At 39.6% G+C, this 23,293-nt stretch overlaps 1 protein-coding gene and 1 long non-coding RNA gene across 3 annotated transcripts in view; one reads left to right on the top strand and one right to left on the bottom strand.

The window, feature by feature from the left end:
- Positions 1–23,293, top strand: part of LOC106801619 (uncharacterized) — a 94,487-nt gene that overhangs the window by 45,835 nt on the left and 25,359 nt on the right. For both annotated transcript variants that reach the window (XR_015554952.1, XR_015554951.1), the window contains exon 3: positions 11,683–11,797. This is a non-coding gene — a long non-coding RNA (uncharacterized LOC106801619). The remainder of the gene's footprint in view (positions 1–11,682; positions 11,798–23,293) is intronic.
- Positions 103–4,343, bottom strand: LOC101402700 (tubulin alpha-1A chain). The gene is made up of 4 exons (XM_004428980.3): positions 4,187–4,343; positions 1,945–2,167; positions 1,654–1,802; positions 103–1,295 (listed from the first exon to the last, which is right to left on the bottom strand). Exons 1-4 carry the CDS (start codon positions 4,187–4,189, stop codon positions 315–317), a joined length of 1,356 nt encoding a protein of 451 aa, XP_004429037.2. The 5' UTR covers positions 4,190–4,343; the 3' UTR covers positions 103–314.

Raw genomic sequence — 23,293 nt, 5'->3', positions numbered from 1 at the left:
CATAGTATATGTATAAACCAGAGTCAACAGTTATTCTTTTTTTTCAGTGTCCTATATACATGAAAATTTTCAGACACCCAAATAGAAAACACAAGTCTGAACTCCTTTAAGACAGGGAATACTTTATTCAAACCCATCAGAGAAATGGACAGCTTGGGTCTGGAGCAAAGCGTCGTGTTTTTAAAGCAAAGTCAGTAATTGTATATGAGAGTATACACTGCTACATACAAATTAACTGATCAGACCACAACTTTTCAATGTTTAAAAGAGAATAAGCTTCCCTGTAAAAGCAGCACCTTTGTGACATTTTAACTTTAGTATTCCTCTCCTTCTTCCTCACCCTCTCCTTCAACAGAATCCACACCAACCTCCTCATAATCCTTCTCAAGGGCAGCCATGTCCTCACGGGCCTCAGAAAACTCTCCTTCCTCCATGCCCTCACCCACGTACCAGTGAACAAAGGCACGCTTGGCATACATCAGATCAAACTTGTGGTCCAGGCGAGCCCAGGCCTCAGCAATGGCTGTGGTATTGCTCAGCATGCACACAGCCCGCTGTACTTTGGCCAGATCTCCACCAGGTACCACAGTGGGAGGCTGGTAATTAATGCCAACTTTGAAGCCAGTGGGGCACCAATCCACAAACTGGATGGTACGCTTGGTCTTGATGGTGGCAATGGCAGCATTGACATCTTTGGGAACCACATCACCACGGTACAACAGGCAACAAGCCATGTATTTACCATGGCGAGGGTCACATTTCACCATCTGGTTCGCTGGCTCAAAGCAAGCATTGGTGATCTCTGCTACAGAAAGCTGTTCATGGTAGGCTTTCTCAGCAGAGATGACAGGGGCATATGTGGCCAGAGGGAAGTGGATGCGGGGATAGGGCACCAGGTTGGTCTGGAATTCTGTCAGATCAACATTCAGGGCTCCATCAAATCTGAGGGAAGCAGTGATGGAGGACACAATTTGACCTATCAACCTATTCAGGTTAGTGTAGGTTGGGCGCTCAATATCGAGGTTCCTACGACAGATGTCATAGATGGCCTCATTGTCTACCATGAAGGCACAATCGGAGTGCTCCAGGGTGGTGTGGGTGGTGAGGATGGAGTTGTAGGGCTCAACTACAGCTGTGGAAACCTGGGGGGCTGGGTAAATGGAGAACTCCAGCTTGGACTTCTTGCCATAATCGACAGAGAGACGCTCCATTAGCAGGGAGGTGAACCCAGAACCAGTTCCCCCACCAAAGCTGTGGAAAACCAGAAAGCCCTGAAGACCTGTGCACTGGTCGGCCTGTTAGAAAAGAGGAAAGAGAAAACATAGTTATTGCTTTTTGTGATATAATCATAGTAAATCTATTTTGACTTTTCATACAATTCCAAAGATATAGCTCTTATTTTGACGACAAACACTTGAAAAAAAATGTAGATGTTCCTGGAATCACTCAGCATTTCTTAATTAAAAATATCTTCATTAATATTTATAAAATGACACCAAATAGTTCGTGTTTTAATTGAATTTTTTAAAAAACTATAAAAGAATAATTCCTCTCATTCATTATTACATTTCAATTCTGTGTTTGAAAAAAGGAGCCTACTTCAAATGTCTTCCTTAGGCTCATTATTTACTTTATTCTTGAGAATAAACGTACTAGTTTCCGAATTCGGTCCAAGACGAGGTCAATGATCTCCTTGCCAATGGTGTAGTGCCCACGGGCATAGTTATTGGCAGCATCTTCCTTGCCTGTGATGAGCTGCTCAGGGTGGAAGAGCTGGCGGTAGGTGCCAGTGCGAACCTCATCTGGAAAAGGAAGACAAAGCAGCCACCCATCACTAACCACCTGCACAAGCCTGCTCAACCCCAGGGCATCAGCGGAGCCCCCAGGACAGACCTCCTGTCCCAGACCCCTGGGATCTCACTCAGGTTAGTGTGGTCAACTCACCAATGACTGTGGGTTCCAGGTCTACAAACACTGCCCTGGGCACATGCTTGCCAGCGCCCGTCTCACTGAAGAAGGTGTTGAAGGAGTCATCTCCTCCCCCAATGGTCTTGTCACTTGGCATCTGGCCATCGGGCTGGATGCCGTGTTCCAGGCAGTAGAGCTCCCAGCAGGCATTGCCGATCTGGACACCAGCCTGGCCAACGTGGATGGAGATGCACTCACGCTGTGGGAAGGAAAGAGAAAAATTGTAAAATTGGGTTGTGTTAGAATTTTGAATTTTCAGTAAATTTCTAAAAATATTTCTAGTAATATACAGGTATTCAAATTTATTTGAGGTCATATCCCTAACACAATAGAAATGATTAAGGAGAAGCACCTGCTACAAATGCTGCAGATGGGTGTGATCTGAATAATGTTGCACTGTTTAGCACGTGGTACAAGTCCATTGTTCCCACAGCCATGCTTGACTAGAAGATTTTTTTCATATTTAAAATATTCGAAGCACAGATTTTGTAAAATGAAGTAAATTAAATTCGATCATTAATCAATTGGAATCAATATTACTACCTCCTTCCCCTTTAAATAAAGATGAGAGTTTCTTCTGAATATGACTTGGTATTTCAACATGGACATCTGTACTGCAGCTGATGTTAGAAGCCACACCCTTCTGCAGTCTATCTGCAGAATCCATCAGTATCAGCGGATTGGAAGCTAAACAAGGTCTGCCTCTGCATTGCTGCATTGCTGTATTTGTTGTGCCTGGTGCTAGCCTGTACTGTCTGCTACATTATTTAACAGAGCAAGCTCTATTTCCAGAAACTGCCTACATGATCTCATTCTGCTATTCTGCCAGTTTTCCTCCTCTGACCCAGGCTGGGACCATATGCCTAAATTGAAATGAATTAAGGAAGATGCACTAGAACAAAAAACAGCTGGACACAAAGTATAATTCTTCTTTGCGGCAATTTCATTACTTTAAAAAAAAAAGTTTTCCCAGAATCTTCTCCACTGCAAAAAACTGAAAATTAGTATCTTTAAAACAAGTTCCTAAATTAGAAACATCACATGAGAAGCTACCAAAGAATAAAAGCCCAGTGAAAGGATAATGGAATACTTATTTAAAATAACAAAATAGTATTTTCATTCTGAGATTCTCTTCCCACCACAGAATATTCATACTCATCACATTCAATAGAGATTTTCTTCTCTACAGTCTTTATGGCTACAACCTCCATTGTCTATCCATTGTCTGATATATTGGGGAGGGCGTTTCCCTGGGTCCTGAGCATTAGGGTACCCTAGCTCACAAAGTGGGCTTTCTCCCTTGCTGAACGTGCGGCCAAGACAGACACACACACAGACTCAAGTCAGTCAGGGCGGGGCGGCCCCAGACCAGACTTTAAAGGGCTTGTCAAGTGAATTGTGATTTTGCTCCTCAAGAAAAAATATTTCCTCTAAGTTTTAACAAGGAATGATAAACCTTTTAACGCCTACAGTTCCACAACGATGAAAGGCTTTTATTAAAAGTCTTCTGACAGAGAAGGTTTAGCGAGGGCGAACCCCGCCCAGTGGCTCCAAGGCAGAAGCAGCCAGAAACAAACAACTCCGCCCCTGCGCCGCCCCGACGCCGGCTGCCAGCGGCTCCAACAGAAACTAACCATTTTGCCCGGTTAATATACGGGTATCTTTCTAAAATGCCAACGAGTCGCGGAGGGACCTTTTTATACTAACCCAAGGCTCCGCTTTGTCCCTGTCCTTCTCTCCCCGCCACACCCACCGACCCCTGGTCTTTTTGGACGACGACTCCTCTCCCTGCCTCTGGGGAACAACGCGAGGAAGAAAAGAGACCCTCTGCGTCACACGAATACCGTACGCACATACACGGGAGCCGAGCAGGCGACGCCACGATCGCCATTCCCTGCCACAGACCCTTTCGTCACCGACAGAGGGGCTGCCTGCGGTACCGAAGGGCTCGGATAACAAAAACTCCCTGTGCGCCGCCTTTGTTCTTCCCCACGGGTCTCCTGCGCCCTGGGCGCAGTTCTGGCTGGGCTCCTGCACCCTGCACTGCGGCGGCCGCCGGGCTCAAGGATTTGGGGCAAAGCTAAACCTCGCTAACAAAGCATAAGCTACCGTTACCCAAAGGAGTTGTAAAGAAAAAAGGGCTTAAGATTTTCCAAGTAGATCCTGGGAGACTGACCCCACCCAACGGCCACAAAAAGCCGAGAAAAGAGATTCTTACCATGGTTGCTGCTTTGCGGCTGCTGAGCAGATGGCGGAGAGGAAGAGGAGAGGTTGTTGCTTCTTACAGCGCGACTCTTAGGCGGTCGATGTAAGAGAACCTGCGGCACATGGGTGGATGCGGCTCCCTATATACAACTCGGTCACCATGGGGATGGGCTGGGGCCTTTTCCTGTTGGTCCAGACCCCTCAATCTGCCCAGAGAAGCCACGACGGGAGAGTGGTGATTGGTGCAAGCGACATGGGATGAGGTAATCTCTCCCCCACCCCTTTTTCCCTAGCATCCATAGACTGTTTGCATCCTCCAGACAAAGAGACCGTGCAAAAACAGTCAGCCAAGCATCCATTATGGGGTGGGGTTAGGGAGGGGGGGAAAAGGAGAGAAAGAGAACTGGGGTTGGATGATTTTATATTGCTTAAACCTCAAACTCCAATTAAAATCACCAGTGTAAGGTTTTTCCCATCACTGGATAGTAGAATTTGTGTTGAGATGAAATATTTAACGGAAAATTACTCCCAGCCCCTCCCTCAAAGTATACTAAACTCGACTACATTTGGTGAGGATTCAACATCTCTAGTTGCTTTAAAATAAAGTAGGAGAGAAGATGGGAATGATGCTTAAAATGGCTTGGGTAAATGTGATTTTTTTTTTTTTAATTTAAAAAAGGTTCAATAATAGAGCCGTACAAAATGGTTTCTCAAGTTCAAGTGATTTATTTTCAGACCTTCTTCTGCACCCCTCCCGCAAATGGCTAAACAAAAATGGAAGATGGAATGAATAACAGTACTAAATATGGAAGCACACAAGTAGTTTTAACATGGCAATAGTTAAGATCTAATTAACATATCATAGTCTACTAGAAATATTCCTTTACCAGAAGTCTATGTAATATATTTTATGTAGTGTATTGTTCCTTAAAGTGAATCGTCTTTCCCGATATACAATTGAGAAAATACAGGGAGGAAGAATTGAGTTCAGAAGTTAGTGCTACCTGTGCATGCAGTTATATTCTGCATCATTCTCTTTTCTGGAAAGAGAAAAATAACTGAGACACCAAATTAAAAGGGAGGAGAGTTGTATAATGTAAAAAGAAGACCATTTTGTAATGTTGCCTCCTTCCACAGACAACTGTGTGATGTCAGCTCAATAACTGCATTTCTTTTTTATGTGGTGCTTGTGTGAATTTGGTAAATCTCCTCCTCTGAGATTGAGCTTCAAACTGGGAATTGTTGCCAGCCTCACATGGTTGCTATTCAGCTAGAGACTCTGGTGGTTGCTCAACTGCCTCTTGGGTCAAAAAGGCTTTGCTTTCACCCCTAGGAAATGGATTGCAGTAACATTCTTTTGCTATTTAGAAAGGCTCCATTATCAACAAGGATGGGCTATACAGAATCAGACTCTGGACTGGGTACCACCTGACGTTGCTAATGAAATTTCAGAGGTAAAGAGGTTTCTTATGGCTACCAAAATTGAAAATTTGTATTTTGGCAGATAATTTTTCCTTTCAGTTTTCAGCGACAGATTTTCAGGGTCTGCAGCACCATTTACTGTGCTCTGCAGAGCCCATTCATTCCTGCTGGGCTGGCAGGCAGAGCAGGGTGTGGGAGGGAGGGACTTGAGGAGACAGCTGCTGCAGGTTGTGGTGTGACAATGGCGGCCATGGATTTTTCTAGCCTGCTATCCGTAGCTCTACTTTACATGTTCAAATTTGCTGCAGTAGTCTTACCTAGAAAAAATAAAACCCAACACACAAATAATTTTATCTACTTCTTACATATTTCATAGGAAAAATAATGTTCAACGTCATCTTATCTCCGTCCCTTTAGCCAATGAAAGTATATTTCAGTAAAGAGAGAGGAGAATTAAGGATGGCTCGAATGCTTCTTTCTGAACCCACAAGTACATTTAACAAAAATAAGAATTAAATGGCATAGGGGAGTATAGGATTAATAAGTAGCTCATTGAAAATACTTCTTTCAAAATTTTAATAATGAAATAAATCAATCAGACAGGTGCCGGATCATGGTCAAGTGTAAAAATCTTACGAGAGGCACAGTCTTGAATTTTGTTTTCTTTACAATACAAAAGAAATACATTATTTTCCCAGTTGTCTCAGATCTTTTTGCAATTTACAGAGGATTAAATCAAAGAGAGGCGTATTCATGCAGTTGATTCTTTGTAATTCTCAGAGCCATTCTGTTCTTTATGTAAATGAGGATTTTTTTCTCCCCTTGGGCATAAGTAACAATAAAACATAGGTCAGAAATAGATTATTTGAGTACTGATAATCTTAAATATATAAATGGGAGAGCAGGGGAAATAACTAATTTGTTCTTTTTGTTCCTCATTATCTGACTTAATAGCATGCAAACATTTTACTGCCAATTCCTTTAACTTAATGTCGATATACATGTATTAGTATTCTACTAATGGATTTATTCTTTCTACAGTAAGATTAGCACAAAACATGTTTTCTTTTATAATATTTGTGGAATTGAAATTATTTATTTGTGTGTCTACACCTCTGCTCGATTAAAATGTGAATCCTAATCCCTGGCAAAGTACCTAGCATATAGTAGACATTATATACATGTTAAATTAAATGAATGGCTTCTCTCTGTGCATATTTTTATTAGCTATTGTCATAGTAATTTAAAGGTATTTAATAAGGTATTTTACCTTTTTTATTCAATAAACATTTACTGTCTACAGTGAGCCCTGGACCATCCTAGATACTGTAGGGAATTCAGAGGTAGCAGCATGGTCTCTTTTCTCTAGAATCTTCCAATCTAATTGGAGAAATAAAACAAGTACATGCATATAGGATACATACATATGTCTGTATGTATATAGAATGGCATGTTTTTATGTATACACGGAGAGGAGCCTTGGAGAATCCACTGCGTGACCCCGTGTATCCTAACTTATCTAGGAAACAAGGGAGTTGTCTAACACTTTTTTTTCCTACTTCTTCACCTCCTATTTATCCCGAAATCCATTCCAGTCTGGATTCTGCTCTTATCACTCCTTGAAACCAAATGCCCTCCATATTTGTTGCTAAATCCACTGGACATTTTTAGTTCCTGTTGACCTGTGATGAACTTTGTCACAGTTGACTATTGTCTCTTTCTTGAGACACTTTCTTCCCTTGGCCTCAAAAACTCTACATTTTTTGGGTTTCCTTCGTACATTTTTTGTTTCTTCTCAGTTTTTGCTGATTCCCCCTCCTCTCCTGATCTTTAAATGTTGCAGTTCCTCAAGGTTCAACTCTAGACCCTTTCCTCATTTTATTCTATGTGATCTCATTCACTCTTAGTGGATGGTAAGTACATTCATTCCCAAGGCTGCAAATCCTTTCCATATGCCCATGACTTCTTGACATCTCTTCTTAAATCCAGATTGTATAGTAAACTTCCAATCTCTGGCTAGGTTTCTTAAAGGTATCGCAAATTGAATTAGTTATCTTCTCACAAACATGCACCTCCTACAGGTTTCTCTTGCTCAGTAAATGGAGCAGCATACACCTGGTTTCTCAAGTCAGAAACAGGAAATACTCTTGATATCTCCCTCTCCTTTTCTCACCAGCATAGAATCAGTCACTAAGTCCTGTCGAGTCTACCTCCTAAACGTCTCTCAAATCTTATTCTTTTCTCTCCATCTCTACTGCCTCCACTCTAGTAAGTACATCATCTTTTGCCTGGACAACCTCAGTGCCCTCCTGGATTTCCTCTACATCCACTCATATCCTTGCCCAGTCCAGTCTCCACACAACAGCCAGAGTGATTTTATTATAAAATGTATCACATCGTGTCACATAATACAGATCATGTCACTCCACTGCTTAAAGCAGATCAGTGGCTGCCTGTTAGTTTTAAGATGAAGATCCCAAATGCTTAATATGGCTGTTTCAATTCCATAATAGAAGTAAATCTTATACTTAAAAATCTCTGAGAGGACACATTGATTTTAAATTACATTAAAGTTCAGATAATTTCCCGAGAGTTGGTTTTGATAGGGAGAAGGGAGGCAAAGGAGTATAAAAGCTGGATGTTCACTTTATAGTTATTTGTTATACTGTAAAGTTATGTTTTATGCACTTTTGTATTTGTACAATTTTTATAATAAAAAATTTTAATAATGTAAACTCATGGGTTCGTAAAGATATCCCCACAAAGGAAAAGAAAAATAAAAAAGAGAAGAAAGTGAATTAAAAATAATCATCTGATACTATTGCACTGTTGGAAGTAACTACGCATTGGCAATCAAGTAATCAAATCAAGAATTGAGCATTTGTTCTGCACTTCCTGTACAAACTGTATTTCAAGGTAACCGAATGACCCTAGTTAATTAGGGAAATCATTCTTTTATACAATAATGCCAACTAGTAAATGTGAAAGTAATAATGGAATTAGAAAAATCACACTTTACGTCCCTAATGAAATAGGGCAAAGATTATTCAGGCAAAGATCATCAGTGGATGAAAACTCAGATGAAATATTGATGGGGAGTTTTTAAACAGAAGGATTAGGCTATTACCATCTGAACTCACTGATCAATCTTAGCATCACTAAAAGTGGGACAACCAGGGCCGGCCCCATGGCTTAGTGGTTAAGTGCGCACGCTCCGCTACTGGCGGCCTGGGTTCAGATCCTGGGCGCGCACCGACGCACCGCTTCTCTGGCCATGCTGAGGCCACGTCCCATATACAGCAACTAGAAGGATGTGCAACTATGACATACAGCTATCTCCTGGGGCTTTGGGGGGCGGAAAAAAAGGAGGAGGATTAGCAATAGACGTTAGCTCAGAGCTGGTCTTCCTCACAAAAAAAAAAAAGGTGGGACAACCAGACCTTGTGAACCTATGATGTGACCCAATAGGAAGCACACAGCATCACTTATGAAGTGATCTAGCAGAACAATTTTGCTGAGTCTAATCAAGCCTTTAGAGCTGACTTCCATTTACAGAAAATTCAGAGAATAGAGGAGCAAGTCAGATGACATCAAAGGAGGCAAACAGACAAATGCAGAGTGTGGGACACTCTACAGGACAAATTATCTTGTTTCTGCAACAAGTCAATGGTGGAATGGGGTGAAAAAGGTGGGAAAGGGGACTGCTGTAGATTAGAATAGATTTTGGAGACTAACTACCAAGTATAAAATAGATGTTGTTTGGATCCTGATTCAGACAAACCACATGTAAAATGTTTTGGAGATAACCAGGGAAATTTGAATATGGACTGATTATTAGATAATACCAATGAATTATTGTTCTTCTTCTTTTTTTTTTTTTTTGAGGAAGATTGGCCTGAGCTAACATCTGTAGCCAATCTTCCTCCTTTTCTCCTTTTTTCTCCCCAAAGCTCCAGTAGATAGTTGTATGTCATAGTTGTACATCGTTCTAGTTGCTCTGTGTGGGATGCCGCCTCAGCATGGCTTGATGAGCAGTGCTTAGGTCCGTGCCCAGGATCCGAACCGGTGAACCCAGGGCCGCTGAAGCGGAGCATGCGAATTTAACCGCTACGCCACTGGGCCGGCCCCTGGTTATTTCTCATCCTCCTTCACTGTAGCTATTCAGGAGAGTTTATGGTAATACTTATCACATTGTGACTTTAATTTGTTAGCTAAGGAAGTTGACAGCTTTCATTTGTTTGTTGTCCATCTGGAAGTCCTCTTTGGTGAAATGCCTGTTCAAGTCTTTTTCATATTTTCTCATGGGTTGCCTGTCTTTATCTTAGGGATTGGTAGGAGTACATTATATATTATGAATAAGAGTCCTTTGTTGGATTTGAATATTGAAAAAAAAATCGTTTCCCATTCTGTAGCTTGCCTTTTCATGCTCTTAATGGTGTCATTTGATGAACAGAAATTCTTAATTTTAAAGTAGTTCAGTTTATCATTTTTTTCTTTATTGTTAGCATTTTTTGAATTACATTTAAGAAATCTTTGCCTACCCACAATGTCATGAACATATTCTCCTAAAAGATTTATTTCTCCTAAAGGATTTATTGTTTAACCTTTTACATTTAGTGCTACAATACACCTACATATAGGAATTGATATTATTGTGTGTGTTTTGTGTGAGGTAGGGATCAAGATTTATTTTTTTCCCTATTTGCATATCCGGTTGACTCAGCACTATTTAGTTAGAAGACCATCCTTTCCCCACTGGACTGCAGTAATACCTTTGTCATAAATAAAGGTACCATATATATGAGAAGCCTTCTCTCTTTCTAGCTCATACCTATTTCAACTTTATTATTTTCTAAATTATTGTAATCTTTTTTTAACCCAAGTAATTAACTAATATGGATGATCAACCCTATATATTTCAAATATTTATTCATTTGTTTCTTCTTTTTGGAAACACGTATTGATTGCCTACTAAGGTGCATATGTTGGGCCAGGCATAGTCTAGGGTATTAATAGGTGTTTGTTTGGCAAAGATTTAATTTGCTATAATGCATTCTGATAAGTCCCAGGAAAGAGGCATGGCATGATCCTGTGCAAAGAGATATATATTGCCTATAACTTCCAGGTATTTGGGGGGTGGTGTGATGTAGAGAATGCAGGAAGGCTTCCTGGAAGAGGCAATACTTGGGACTGTCTTGAAAAATAAATAGGAGTAGTAGGTACAAATGGGGAAGAGAGTGCGCATGCAAATATGCAAATACACAGACACCTGGGTGAGTTCAGAAACTGGAAGTGTTTTGTTATGGTTTATGACATAAAGTGTAAGGAAAGAGGATTGGGGAGCAATGAGGCTGCAGGATTATGCAGAGGATCAATTATGAAAGGACATTATTCCAAACTCAATGAGAGCCATTAAAGGAAAGAGGAATAATGAACTTTGCATTTCAGAAAGATCTTTCTGACTGCTGTGTGCAGAGAGAATAGACAGAACAGAGTTGGAGATGGGGGAACATAGGCAGGGAGACTGGTTAGAAGATTGCTGGTTAGTGGATGACAAGAGTGACTTAAAGAAGGACTGTCCTTTGTCAAAATAGAGTGCTGAGTGATATCAATATTGCCCAGTGGATGTTAATAAGGACAGAAGAATGTTTATTGGATTTAGTGACAAGGAAATAACTATACAGCAAGGGCTTGGCACAAAAGACATAAAGCATGTTTCCTGGCTCAGAGAAGTTCAAGACCCAAGAATGGAAACTGTTATTACAATACATTTTGTCGAGTGCTGTGAGAGAGAGGTCAGTGCAGGAGCTGCCGGACACACGGAATTGGGTCACATTTCCCAACTTCATCCCACTGTGGTGTTCACTGTCTCACGCCGCATCACTGCCTCTGCATCCTTTGTGAAATGACTATACCTGTCTACCTCACCCTGCCTCCTTCATGCAGGTTTGAGTGTAAAACGATAAACTCCAGCAAGTAGGTTTCCCTTAAATTCTCTAATAAAAACACACTTCAAACTCCAAATTTAAACAAGGAGATGGACATGATTGCGCTGACATGATGAATTTACATTTATCTTCATCTTAGGGTTCAGTACTGATCAATGTATTGAGTGAATTGGCTCTCACTATGTATGGCCTTTAAAGACTATCTGCTGCGTTCACCTTGGCCAAGTTCCAACGTCCAACTTCCAACAGTTGAGGTAAGACTATGACCCCACAACTGAATTCAGAGTTTTATTTAAAGCTTACCGTTACCTTTCTTAAACTCTCTTCAACACAATGCAATATTACTAAATAATAGTGTTTTCTGGATAATGATGGTAAGAATTATCTGTGATGATCCTGGTAACTGAGTTTCATCTATTTTGGGAAGGACTTTAATGTGTATAGCAGAGGTAAATATTAATGAATTTCTATTCCAGAAGTAAGACATAAAATAACAGAATAAACACTTGTACTCTGTAACATTAAAAATATATCTCCAGGGCCGGCCCTGTGGCTTAGCGGTTAAGTGCGCGTGCTCTGCTGCTGACGGCCCAGGTTCGGATCCCGGGCGCGCACTGACGCACCGCTTCTCCAGCCATGCTGAGGCCGCGTCCCACATACAGCAACTAGAAGGATGTGCAGCTATGACATACAACTATCTACTGGGGCTTTGGGGGAAATAAAAAAAATAAATAAAATCTTTAAAAAAAAAAAAAATATATATATATATATATATATATCTCCAGTATTGTAATACTATGCTTTGAGGTCACTCATTGCTGTTCAGTCACTTACTGAACCACTCTTTTTAACAAAATATATATGTTCTGAGATACACATTTTTAATCTGTAATTTTGCTCAGGGTCATTTGGGAAGTGGTTTACTGAAGCCTGCTGATGAAATCTGACATTTGGAAAAAGGGGACAAAACTTAAAGAGGCTCGAAGGCATCCTGAGGAGAGGAGAAAGAGAAGGAAGTGAGAAGACAGTAGATAATCTCAGTTTTCCATGAAACACAATTTATAATTTGGTTGCATTTCATTAACCCAGATTATACACACTCACAGGAATGCACACTGAACCGCCTCTGTCTCGCCCCTCCTTCCCCTCAGCAGATGGAAATGAAGTGGCAGACTGGGAAGGTTGCCATGGTGCGCTGACTACAGGGATTTAATAGTAATCATAAGAAGCTCCAGAGTCCCCTCCCCCAACCATTCAAATGTGTGTTTTCCTTTTTTCTCTCAAAATCTTTGTCTTAATTAATTCCATGTTATAGATAAAACAGGGTGAGATTGATCTACTAGTGAACAAAAAAAAAAATTTACTGCTTCCAAAAGATATAGATGCATTGATATTGTTAGAAGTGAAGTACTGAGGAATTATAACCGGCCCATTTTTATGTGGAGCTAGTCACATAAAAAGTCAGAATTCATTTTTAAAATATCTTATACAACATGCCCCCCATCTTTGAGAATCATATTTCTTTTTTTTTTTTTAAGATTTTATTTATTTATTTATTTTCCCCCCAAAGCCCCAGTAGATAGTTGTATGTCATAGCTGCACATCCTCCTAGTTGCTGTATGTGGGACACGGCCTCAGCATGGCCTGAGAAGTGGTGCGTCAGTGCGCGCCTGGGATCCGAACCCGGGCCGCCAGCAGCGGAGCGCACGCACCTAACTGCCAAGCCACGGGGCCGGCCCAAGAATCATATTTCTTTCTAGTTTTATCCCCCTGGATGACCTGCGGGCATCTCAAATACAATAAATCTAAATGGAATTAGTTATTTTTCTCCATTACCCTCCTCAGATTTCTATGTTCTTAGTTGTTCTGTATTCTCAAGATCTATTCATTGTCACTCTCTTTCTAGTCTACCAAGCTAGATTAAAATAACAACCTCATATAATACTTACTATGTGCCAGACACTATTCTTATCACTTTATGTATATTAACTCATTTAAGTTAATCCTAACTGATCACGAAATCCTGTCAATTATATTTCAAAATTGTCTTAATAAATATTTGCAGAATGAACAAATGACTAATCTTCTTTTTGTGTGTGTGTGTGAGGAAGATCAGCCCTGAGCTAACATCCATGCCAGTCCTCCTCTTTTTGCTGAGGAAGACCGGCCCTGAGATAGCATCTATTGCCAATCTTCCTCCTTTTTTTTTCCCCTTTTCTCCTCAAAGCCCCAGTAGATAGTTGTACGTCATAGTTGCACATCCTTCTAGTTGCTGTATGTGGGACGCTGCCTCAACATGGCCTGACAAGCAGTACGTGGGTGCGCGCCCGGCTCCGAACCCGGGCAGCCAGTAGCGGAGTGCGCGCACCCAACCGCCAAGCCACAGGGCCGGCCCCACAAATGGCTAATCTTCTAAAGCTTGACTAATTTTATTAGCCAAAGGGCCTAGTTCAAGGAGAGGACGTGGCAGAATATATAGGACTTGGTCTTTGAAGCTTTCTCTTTAAGTGTTACATGTATATGTATATATTTTTAACTGTTTAAAATTGTTGTTAACGTTTATTGTAGTAACGCAATATGAATATTGAACATAACCATATGAATTTTTCATTAAAATGTTCAACCATTTCCTAATGAAGCATGTCCAAAGTTATAAAAATCTTTTTTAAAGTAACCTACACTAAGTGTTACATGTATAAATCCAAGAGCCAAAAGAGTGGAAGATAACCCTTTGTAACATATTGGAATCATCCTCTACACCAGTATTTCCTAAATGTGCCAAAGTAACTAGTGCGCTAGTTAAAAATACTGATTCCCAATTTCTGCACCAGAGATTCAGATTCAGTAGATCTAATTCAGTAAATAGTATTCTTTTAGAATTAATAATTTACCATTTTGGAACTACAGAGTTTTAATGCTTTTGGGTGGTGTGGTTCAGTATTTCCAAATTCTGATAACCCCTGGATAAGTTGACAGAGAATTACTTTCCAGATGGTTGTGATCCTGAAAGACTCAATTCCCAATGGCATTCAGCCTAAAAAGTTGTTTTAGGAAACATTTCTCCATCTTTAGATTTAAAAATCAATTATGCATGTGCAGAAGAGAGGAAATGCTGCATTGTTCTTCATCTGCCCAGCCTAAAAGATCATTTAGGAAACATTTCTCCATTCCCCTTAAACATTGACTATGCACGTGTTGAAGAGAAAGGATTAGAAAAGGCTGTGGGTTTTTTTCTTCATCTTTTTATAAGAACAGCAATCTGTTATTCTAATATACAGATTATAAGATATACAGAGGTTTACTCAAGATAGCATGGCCTGAAATAAGCCCCCTCCATGGTAAGATTATCTCTGGATTTAGTATATTTTAATAAATAAGCCCACTATTAATATTTTTTAATGATTTCAGTAGTTTTAGATATGTAAGAGTGACTTTACTCTCACCCCTCATGTTACTAAGCAACGTATCCTGTGGTTGCTAGGAAACAGACCAGCAAGCTTGGGGGTACTTCAGTTTTCCCTTATAACCTTGCAGACCACATGACTATACCCTAGAGAGTTTTACAGCCTTAGAGAAAAGAGAGAAAAGTTAATGGCGTATAGAAAGGATGGAAAAGGAGACAGGGATGGAGGAATAAAAAAGGAAAATAGGAAGGTATTTGAGAAGAAGAGTGTGTGAGGTTGGCAGAGGAAGGCTATTACACAATTTCCTTGAATGAGTCATGGAAAAACCTTAAACTGCCAGTGCTGTGTTTCATATTCTGTATGCTTCTACCTTTTCTAAAAACAAATTAGGGAATAAACTTGGAGAAAAAGATCTTTCAGATAGTATTCCTAAATATTTTCAGAAGGGTAGAAATCAACTGTAACTCCTACATAAGACTGGCAATTACAAACACATTAAACAAGTCATACATTATTTAAAATTCTAAAGTCAGATATACAACACTATTTCCTTCCATTTCTCCCTCAAAATAGTAAAAAGGGACAGTACTAAGAGGGAGATTAGAATATGTGTTCTTGGACAAATTTAGAAGCAAGATGGTTGTACAGGCTCCTGGGTGATATGTGTTTCTGTACAAAGTTTTAAAAATCTAATATAAGGGGAGAGAGAAGAAGCTGTTGTGTTCTACTTGGAGGACTCTGTTGTATCTGAAATAAGAAACCAGGCTCCAGGTTCCATTGTGCGTGTGTGAAAGCCTGAGTCCTTGTGTCTCTGTGGTATTTACTGTTGCTGGCAACCAGGAAGCTCCCTAGCGATTGTTGTTAGGTCCTCAGTGCCTCTGTTTGCCTGAAACCTTAATCAGTGCCAGAAACACCAGAGATAAAAATCACTGCACAAAATCCAGCTTCTGTTATCCCCAATGGTCCTACTGTAAACAGTCCATCTTGTGTTCAGTGAAAATCAGTATAAAATGGAGACTTCACACCAAGAGTTCATCCTCAGCTTCCTCTTCATGAATGCCAGTTCTCTCAGTGCAGAGCACTAAGAGGACCCTGGGTGATGGTTTAATTAAAATAAGGTTTATATTCTGGTGTCACCAGCTTTAACTAAGTGCATAATAAAGAGTCTGAGACCAGGAACATAGACAAGAGCGATTTCATCAGATTTAGATGACTTCCTGTTCTGAGGCAGGATGGTCCCGTCAATGTTTGCTGACAGCTTGAGATCACCTTACTGACCACAGAAGCGGTGGTACAAATGATGGCACCATTTCAAATAGGAGTCCAGAAGATTCTGATAAAGATCCATTTCAGCATCATCCCCAGAAATAACTGACATTGTCTCTTGGAATTAAACATTGGCTCTTAGATGAACCTCACAAATCAATACAATCCACTTACTCAAATGCAGACTTTAAATTTTGTTTCCTGCAAGTCAGAGGGAGAAAGTCAAATACCAAATGATCTCACTCATAAATAGAAGATAAAAACAACAATAAACAGAAGCTGGCCCCATGGCCTAGTGGTTAAGTTTGGCACGCTCCACTTTGGAGGCCTGGGTTTGGTTCCTAGGCACGGACCTACACCGCTCATTAGCAGCCCTGCTGTGGTGGCGACCCACATATAAGATAGAGAAAGATTGGCATAGATGTTAGCTCAGGACGAATCTTCCTTAAGCAAAAAAGAGGAAGATTGGCGACAGATGTTAGCTCAGGGCGAATCTGCCTCAGCAGAAAAACAAACAAACAACAACAAACAAACACGTAGAGATAGAGAATGGATTAGTGGTTACCACAGGGGAGGTGGGGAGGAGGAGGATGAAAGGGGTGATTCGCACATGTGTATGGTGATGGATGGAAATTAGTCTTTGGGTGGTGAACATGATGTAATATACACAGAAATTGAAATATAATGATGTACACCTGAAGTTTATATAATATTATAAACCAATGTTACCTCAATAAAAAAAAAAATTTGTTTCCTGTGTATCTCCTACCCAGACATAGACAGTTATAGCTCTGAACTTGTAACTCTGGAAACAGTTGCAAATCTGGGGTGAGATTTAGAAAAGATTGATGCCAAGATGACATAAATATCTATTTAACATCAGGCATCCGTCTTTCAAAAATGGGCCTGAAGAGATATTTATTGTTGTCATTGTTACTAATTTTTGAGCACCTAATGAAGGCTAAGGACTTTATATGTATTATCTAATTTAATCCTCAAAATAATTCTAGGGGATAGGTACAATTATATTCGTTATTTTCCTCAGTTGAGGAAACTGAGGTTCAGAGAAGTTAAATAATATGCTCAAGGTCCCTCAAAGCTAATACGTGGCAAAATGAAAATTCAAACCTAGACCTAGCTGGCTCTAGCATTTGACTCTGAACCACTACTCTATATATTCTGTTTAATAGAGAATGCTTTTTATATGAGAATAAATTGTGTAGTACATGATTGTGTCAAGGTATAGGCTCTGGAGTCCCTCTGTCCCCTTATAGGGTAGTTGAGACTCAAAGTGTCTGCTGCCTCTGGGTTTACCATAAGGCCCTACCAAGACAATCCTCCAGAACCCCACAATTCCCCATCCTTGCATTTCCCCAAATCTAAGTTATTCAATATGTAAAAACACTCAGTGGATCTTTAGATGGGTGGTTCAGACTGGGCTCTGCAACCCCAGTGCAGTCAACCTGGTAGTTCTTTTTCCCTGTGAGGCAAAGACTTGCTCCTAGAGCCTTTCTGCGTTCATCTGATCTCCTCTTCTCATTTCCTTGTCTAATAAGACCCAGAGATCATTTTTAGGGACTGTGTGGTCTGAATTCTAATTTAGAAAAGAATGCCTTTTTAAAAGAACAGTCTGGAGAGCTGTCACATTTTACATTATCCAGAGGTTGATTCAGTGCCTTGGAACCACATTGTCTCAAAATCTTCATTCCAGAATAGAATCTTTCCTTTCCCTTTGTATAATCAAAAAATCCACTGAATTGGTGTTTTCAGAGCAAAGAAATATTTCATAATTGAAAAAATTTTAAATTTAAAAAAGCTTTCCAGGGCCAGCCCAGTGGTGCAAGCAGTTAAGTGCGCGCGCTCTGCTGCGGCGGCCAGGGGTTCGTTGGTTCAGATCCCAGGCGCGCACCGACGCACCGCTTGGCAAGCCATACTGTGGCGGCGTCCCATGTAAAGTGGAGGAAGATGGGCACGGATGTTAGCCTAGGGCCAGTCTTCCTCAGCAAAAAGAGGAGGATTGGCAGATGTTAGCTCAGGGCTGATCTTCCTCACACACACAAAAAAATAAAATAAAATAAAAAAATAAAAAATAAAAAAGCTTTCCTTCTTACATACATACTGGGCAGAAAACATGAAATAGTCACATGCAGGTAGTGTGCTGGGGCCTGCTTGTAAGGGCTCATGAGAACTGATTCTATGCACCTCTTCCCAACTCTGTACTGTATTCAGTGACATCACATTGGTAGCTTGAAATTTGTCATGATGGGAGCATCTACACCAGGGAAATTGACCAATGCTACAAATCAGGGCTTTTTTTCCTCTCTCTCAGAGCTCGTTAAACATTTACCAGAAAACCACTCAGAGAGTTCTCAAAGAGCAATGCATCAGCAGTGTAACTTCAGTGAAACAGAGTCCATCCTCGTGTCACTGGGCATCATGTTGCTGAACTCCTCAGATTGTATAAATGAAGGAAGTTGTCTGCTCAGTAATATGTACTAATACAAGTTTTATTAAATGAGGGCATACAGCATGTGCCCTCAAGCATAAGACTTGATAGAAATTGTGTTCACCGTCTGACATGGGACAGACTGTGGTATGATCCACATCTTCTCAGAACATTGGGTATATCTGGGAATGTCTAAGAGAGGAGGTACAAAGCAGGTTTCAGGAACAGCATAGTTTTCTCATAATAGCATCTGTAGGTGGCTTTTGGATTCTGAGATGATCACCCAAAGAGTCTTTATTGAAATCTGTAGATGATAGGTCTGGTCTATGGATGATATGCTTATGTGTGAGAAGGCTTATGAGCTGACTTAGAAAGCAAATTGTTAGAAAAATGGGATTTAAAAATCCTGACTTCTATTGCTAAATGATTTGAGAATATTTACGATAATAGCTAACATTTCTCAATTTATTACTATGTGCCAGGCTCTATTCTAGGCACTTTACTGGTTTGAACTCATTTATTCCTCATTATAGCTATCAGACACAGGTACTAAATTATCCCCATTTTACAGATTATAAAATTGAGACACGAAACACTTAAGTAAGTTGCTGAAAGTCACCAAGTAAATTATAGAGCCAGAGTTCAAACCCAAGAACTCTGAGTTCTAATCCTTTATAGGCCTGGTATAATTTTTCATGCTAAATATGGATCAAAATTAACGTTTAGGTTGTTTCCAATAATTTTTTAGCATAACATATAGAATACCACTAGTTCAGTGTTTTTCCAACCTTTTGACCATTGACCCCTTGTAAAAAATACATTTTGCATTCATATTATATACCCAAAACAAAATAATACTCTTACTGTGCATAATACCTTCTGATATTTTCTGTCCTATTCTCTTCTATTTCATTTTTTAAATACTGGTCACAATTCACTAAATTGATTTCTTGACCTACTAATGAGTGGTAAATCTACTGTTTAAAATTCACTGCACTAGATTTTTGTATATGTGCCTCCATGCCACAGCTCAGTTTACTATTAGTATCCTATTTTAAAACAGAATTCATAGTATCCTTATTTCCTTTCCATTTACTTTGTGGTCTAGTGGCAAAGTCACTTGAAGAAGGACATATGATTTAAAAAGATGCACGAGGTAATGGAAGTCTGAGCTAGACTGGTGGCAGTGAAAATGGAAAGGAAGAATCCAATGTTGAGAGTTTTAGTGGCAGATTTTCAGGATTTGGTAACTGACAGGACATGAGTGCCTAGTGTCCCTCTCCAGATGATACAATTAATAGTGTCCTAAGTGTCCAAGCTGGGCAGAGAGGTGAGATATGGGGTATGGGGCAATAGCTAGATGCAATGGCCCATCAAGTTTCCAGGCAAGTAGTGCTAAGGTTACCACATTCTAAAGCTGAATTGCTAAATCCAAATAGGTGAATCAAGAAGAGAAGACAAGACTTGAAGCAAACAAGTTGGAGACCCAGGAGAGCCCCTGCCTACAGAAATTCTAATGATCTGAGAAGGCAGCAGGAAAATGAATCTTGAGGAAAAAGCAAGCAAGTGATACCTATCTATGGGTCTGAGTATTCCCTCAGAGTTTAAGTAAAGAACGTGGCAGGCACAAGCATGTGCTAGACACTATTGGGGACTCAAAGATTAATATACAGCTTCACTCCTTTAGGAGCTCAAAGTCTAATGCCGCATCATATGAAGGAGCATCATTAGGAAAAGGTTTTATTTTTCCACCATCCCACATACCTGGTAAAAATGATGTTTGTATAGTGCCTTACAGTTTACAAAGAACTTTCACATCTATAATCTCATTTAATCATTCAACAACCATGTGGGACAGATATTCTTATTATCTTCACTTTATACATGGAAGAAGGCAGAAACTTAGGTCTTGATCTTGAGTATATCTAAATTTAGGTTTCAGTCTCTTTCTACTATTTCAGAGCTATTTATCAATGATAAACTGTCATCTTTAAGTGAAATTTACCTGATAAACTTTCCTACTGTAGAAGACGTGTTGGGAAAAAAGCATAGATGCAAGAAGATTCTATGATTAAAAACGAATGTCTGATACCACATAACACCCACTAGGATGGCTATAATCACAAAAAAAAGATAATGTCGAGTGCTGTTGAGGATGTGGAGAAATTGGAACCCTCATACGTTGCTGGTGGGACTGTAAAATGGTACAGCCACTTTGGAAAACAGTTTGGCAGTTCCTCAAAATGTTAAAAACAGAGTTACCATATGACCCAGCAATTCCACTCTTAGCTATTTGCCCAAGAGAAGTGAAAACATATGGCCACACAAAAGCTTGTACACAAATGTTCACGGCAGCATTATTCATAATAGCAAAAAAGTGAAGACGACTCAAATGTTCAGCAACTGATGAATGAATAAGTAAATTGTAATAGATCCTTACAATGGAATATTATTCAACAATAAAAAGAAATGAAGTACTTATGCATGCTACAATATAGATGAACTTTGAAAACATTATGCTAAGTGAAAGAAGCCAGACATAAAAGACCACATATTATATGATTTTGTTTATACAAAATGTCCAGAATAGACAAATCCATAGAGGCATAAAGTAGATTAGTGATTACCTGGGGCTGGTGGGGAGAGGGGGAGAAGGAGTTGGGGGAAGTGAGGAGTGACTGCTAATGGATACAGAATTTCTTTGTGGGATGATGAAAATAATCTAAAATTAATTGTGGTAATAGTTGCACAACTCTGTGAATATACTGTAAACCATTAAATTGTGCACTTTAAATGGGTGAACTGTATGGTATGTTAATTATATCTAAATAAAGCTGTTTTTTTTTTTTAAGAAAGATTATGGCCATGGAAAAAAATTGTTTCCTGGTCTGTTCACTGAATAGGTCTAGAAATAATTACATCCCTGTAGCAAAGAGCTCCCTTAGCACCAAGATTGTGAGTTTCAAGAACTTCCCAAATCATTTAGGAGTTCAGGGGATCCCAGAACAGAATGTGATAAAAGAATTACAAATGTATAAACCAACCTCTCTGAAAAGGATGGAGAGAAAAGGTGCTGATCTAAGTAACTTTGGAAATCAATGGAGTCTGTAAGACTAAAGGCAAAATGATCCATACATAAGCACTGTACTCTAGTCAATAAAGTTGTTTCCCATGAGGATATAAGTTAACAATTCTGAAACCACAATACATCTACATTGGAACTGAACAATTAAGTAAATGTATGGTGGATGATTGGAGCCATATTTCTTTCTTACTATTGGAGTTGGAGGTTACAGATAAGCAAGAGGAGAACGCTAAAATGATCCATGTGATAATGGATTAGAGTTGGAGACATCAGTGTGATCTGATGTTTAACTTAATATAGATACAGTAGTTACATATGGAAACATTAATAAATATGTGTGTAGTATATATATTTCCTTTATCTGTCAGCTGAAAGTGCCTAGAAGCAATGACATGCCCTAATTGCAACATGCAAACCTATCTTCTGTTTCTAATAACATTCTCCAGTAAAAGGAACCAGGGGTCCTTGGAGAAATGGCTGATTCTAGGACTAGGGCGAGAAATATACAAGATGATCCTGGAGCATCTTGTAGTGTCGGAAAGTAATGAAGTACTCAAAAAAACCCACAGTGATGGGGGTATGTCAACAGGACACAGGAGCCAACTGAAAGAGCCCAGTGGCCAAAGCTGGAACAGTTTGAGCAACAAATAAAGTAATATTGGATTAAAACCCAGGATATAAAATAAATATGAGTACATATGATATAAATAAACAATTGAATGAATAAATAAGTAAATAAGTAAATGGAGAGGAATAGACAAAGCTCCCATGCAGAAGAATTCCAAATAATTTATGTAGATACTCTCTCCTTAAGGAAATGGAGCATAATTTACCGCTCCTTAAGTGTGGGTTGTGCATAATAACTTTCTTCCAGAGAGTACAGTATGAAGAGGGAGGAAAAAAGTTACAGTGGGAAAACCTGACAAACATTACCTTGGCCAGGTGATCAAGGTTAACATCATCAGTGATAAGTCATGATGATTGCAGGAACCCCTGATACGATGAGATGAGACTTGTGGTCTTACCTCTGTGGTCTTCCTCCCCAAACCCCATAACCTCCAGTCCAATCATGAGAAAAACATCAGACAAATCCCAGTTGATGAACAGTCTACAAAATGTCTGACCAGAACTCCTCAAAACTGTCAAGGTCATAATAAACAAGGAAAGTCTAAAAAACTCTCATAGCCAGGAGAAGCCTGAGGAGAAATGATGACTAAATGTAATGTGGTATCATGGATGGGATCCTGGAACGGAAAAAGACATTAGGTAAAAAATAAGAAAATCTGAATAAAGTATGGACTTCGGTTAATAATAATGTAGCAATATTGGTTCATTAATTGTGACAAATATACCATACTAATGTAAGATGCTAATAATGGCGAAATCAGGTGTGGCATATATAAGATTTCTCTGTACTATCTTCACAATTTTTCTGTAAATCTGAAACTTTTTTTTTTTTGAGGAAGTTTGGCCCTGTGCTAACATCTGTTGCCAATCTCCCTCTTTTTCTTTTTTCTCCCCAAAGTCCCAGTACATAGTTGTGTATCGT

The sequence above is a fragment of the Ceratotherium simum genome, chromosome 17 (genome assembly GCF_057802395.1).
Source record: "Ceratotherium simum simum isolate JZ-2026a chromosome 17, ASM5780239v1, whole genome shotgun sequence".
In the NCBI taxonomy this organism is placed as follows: Eukaryota; Metazoa; Chordata; class Mammalia; order Perissodactyla; family Rhinocerotidae; genus Ceratotherium; species Ceratotherium simum.
This window is presented reverse-complemented; position numbering and strand designations above follow the sequence as displayed.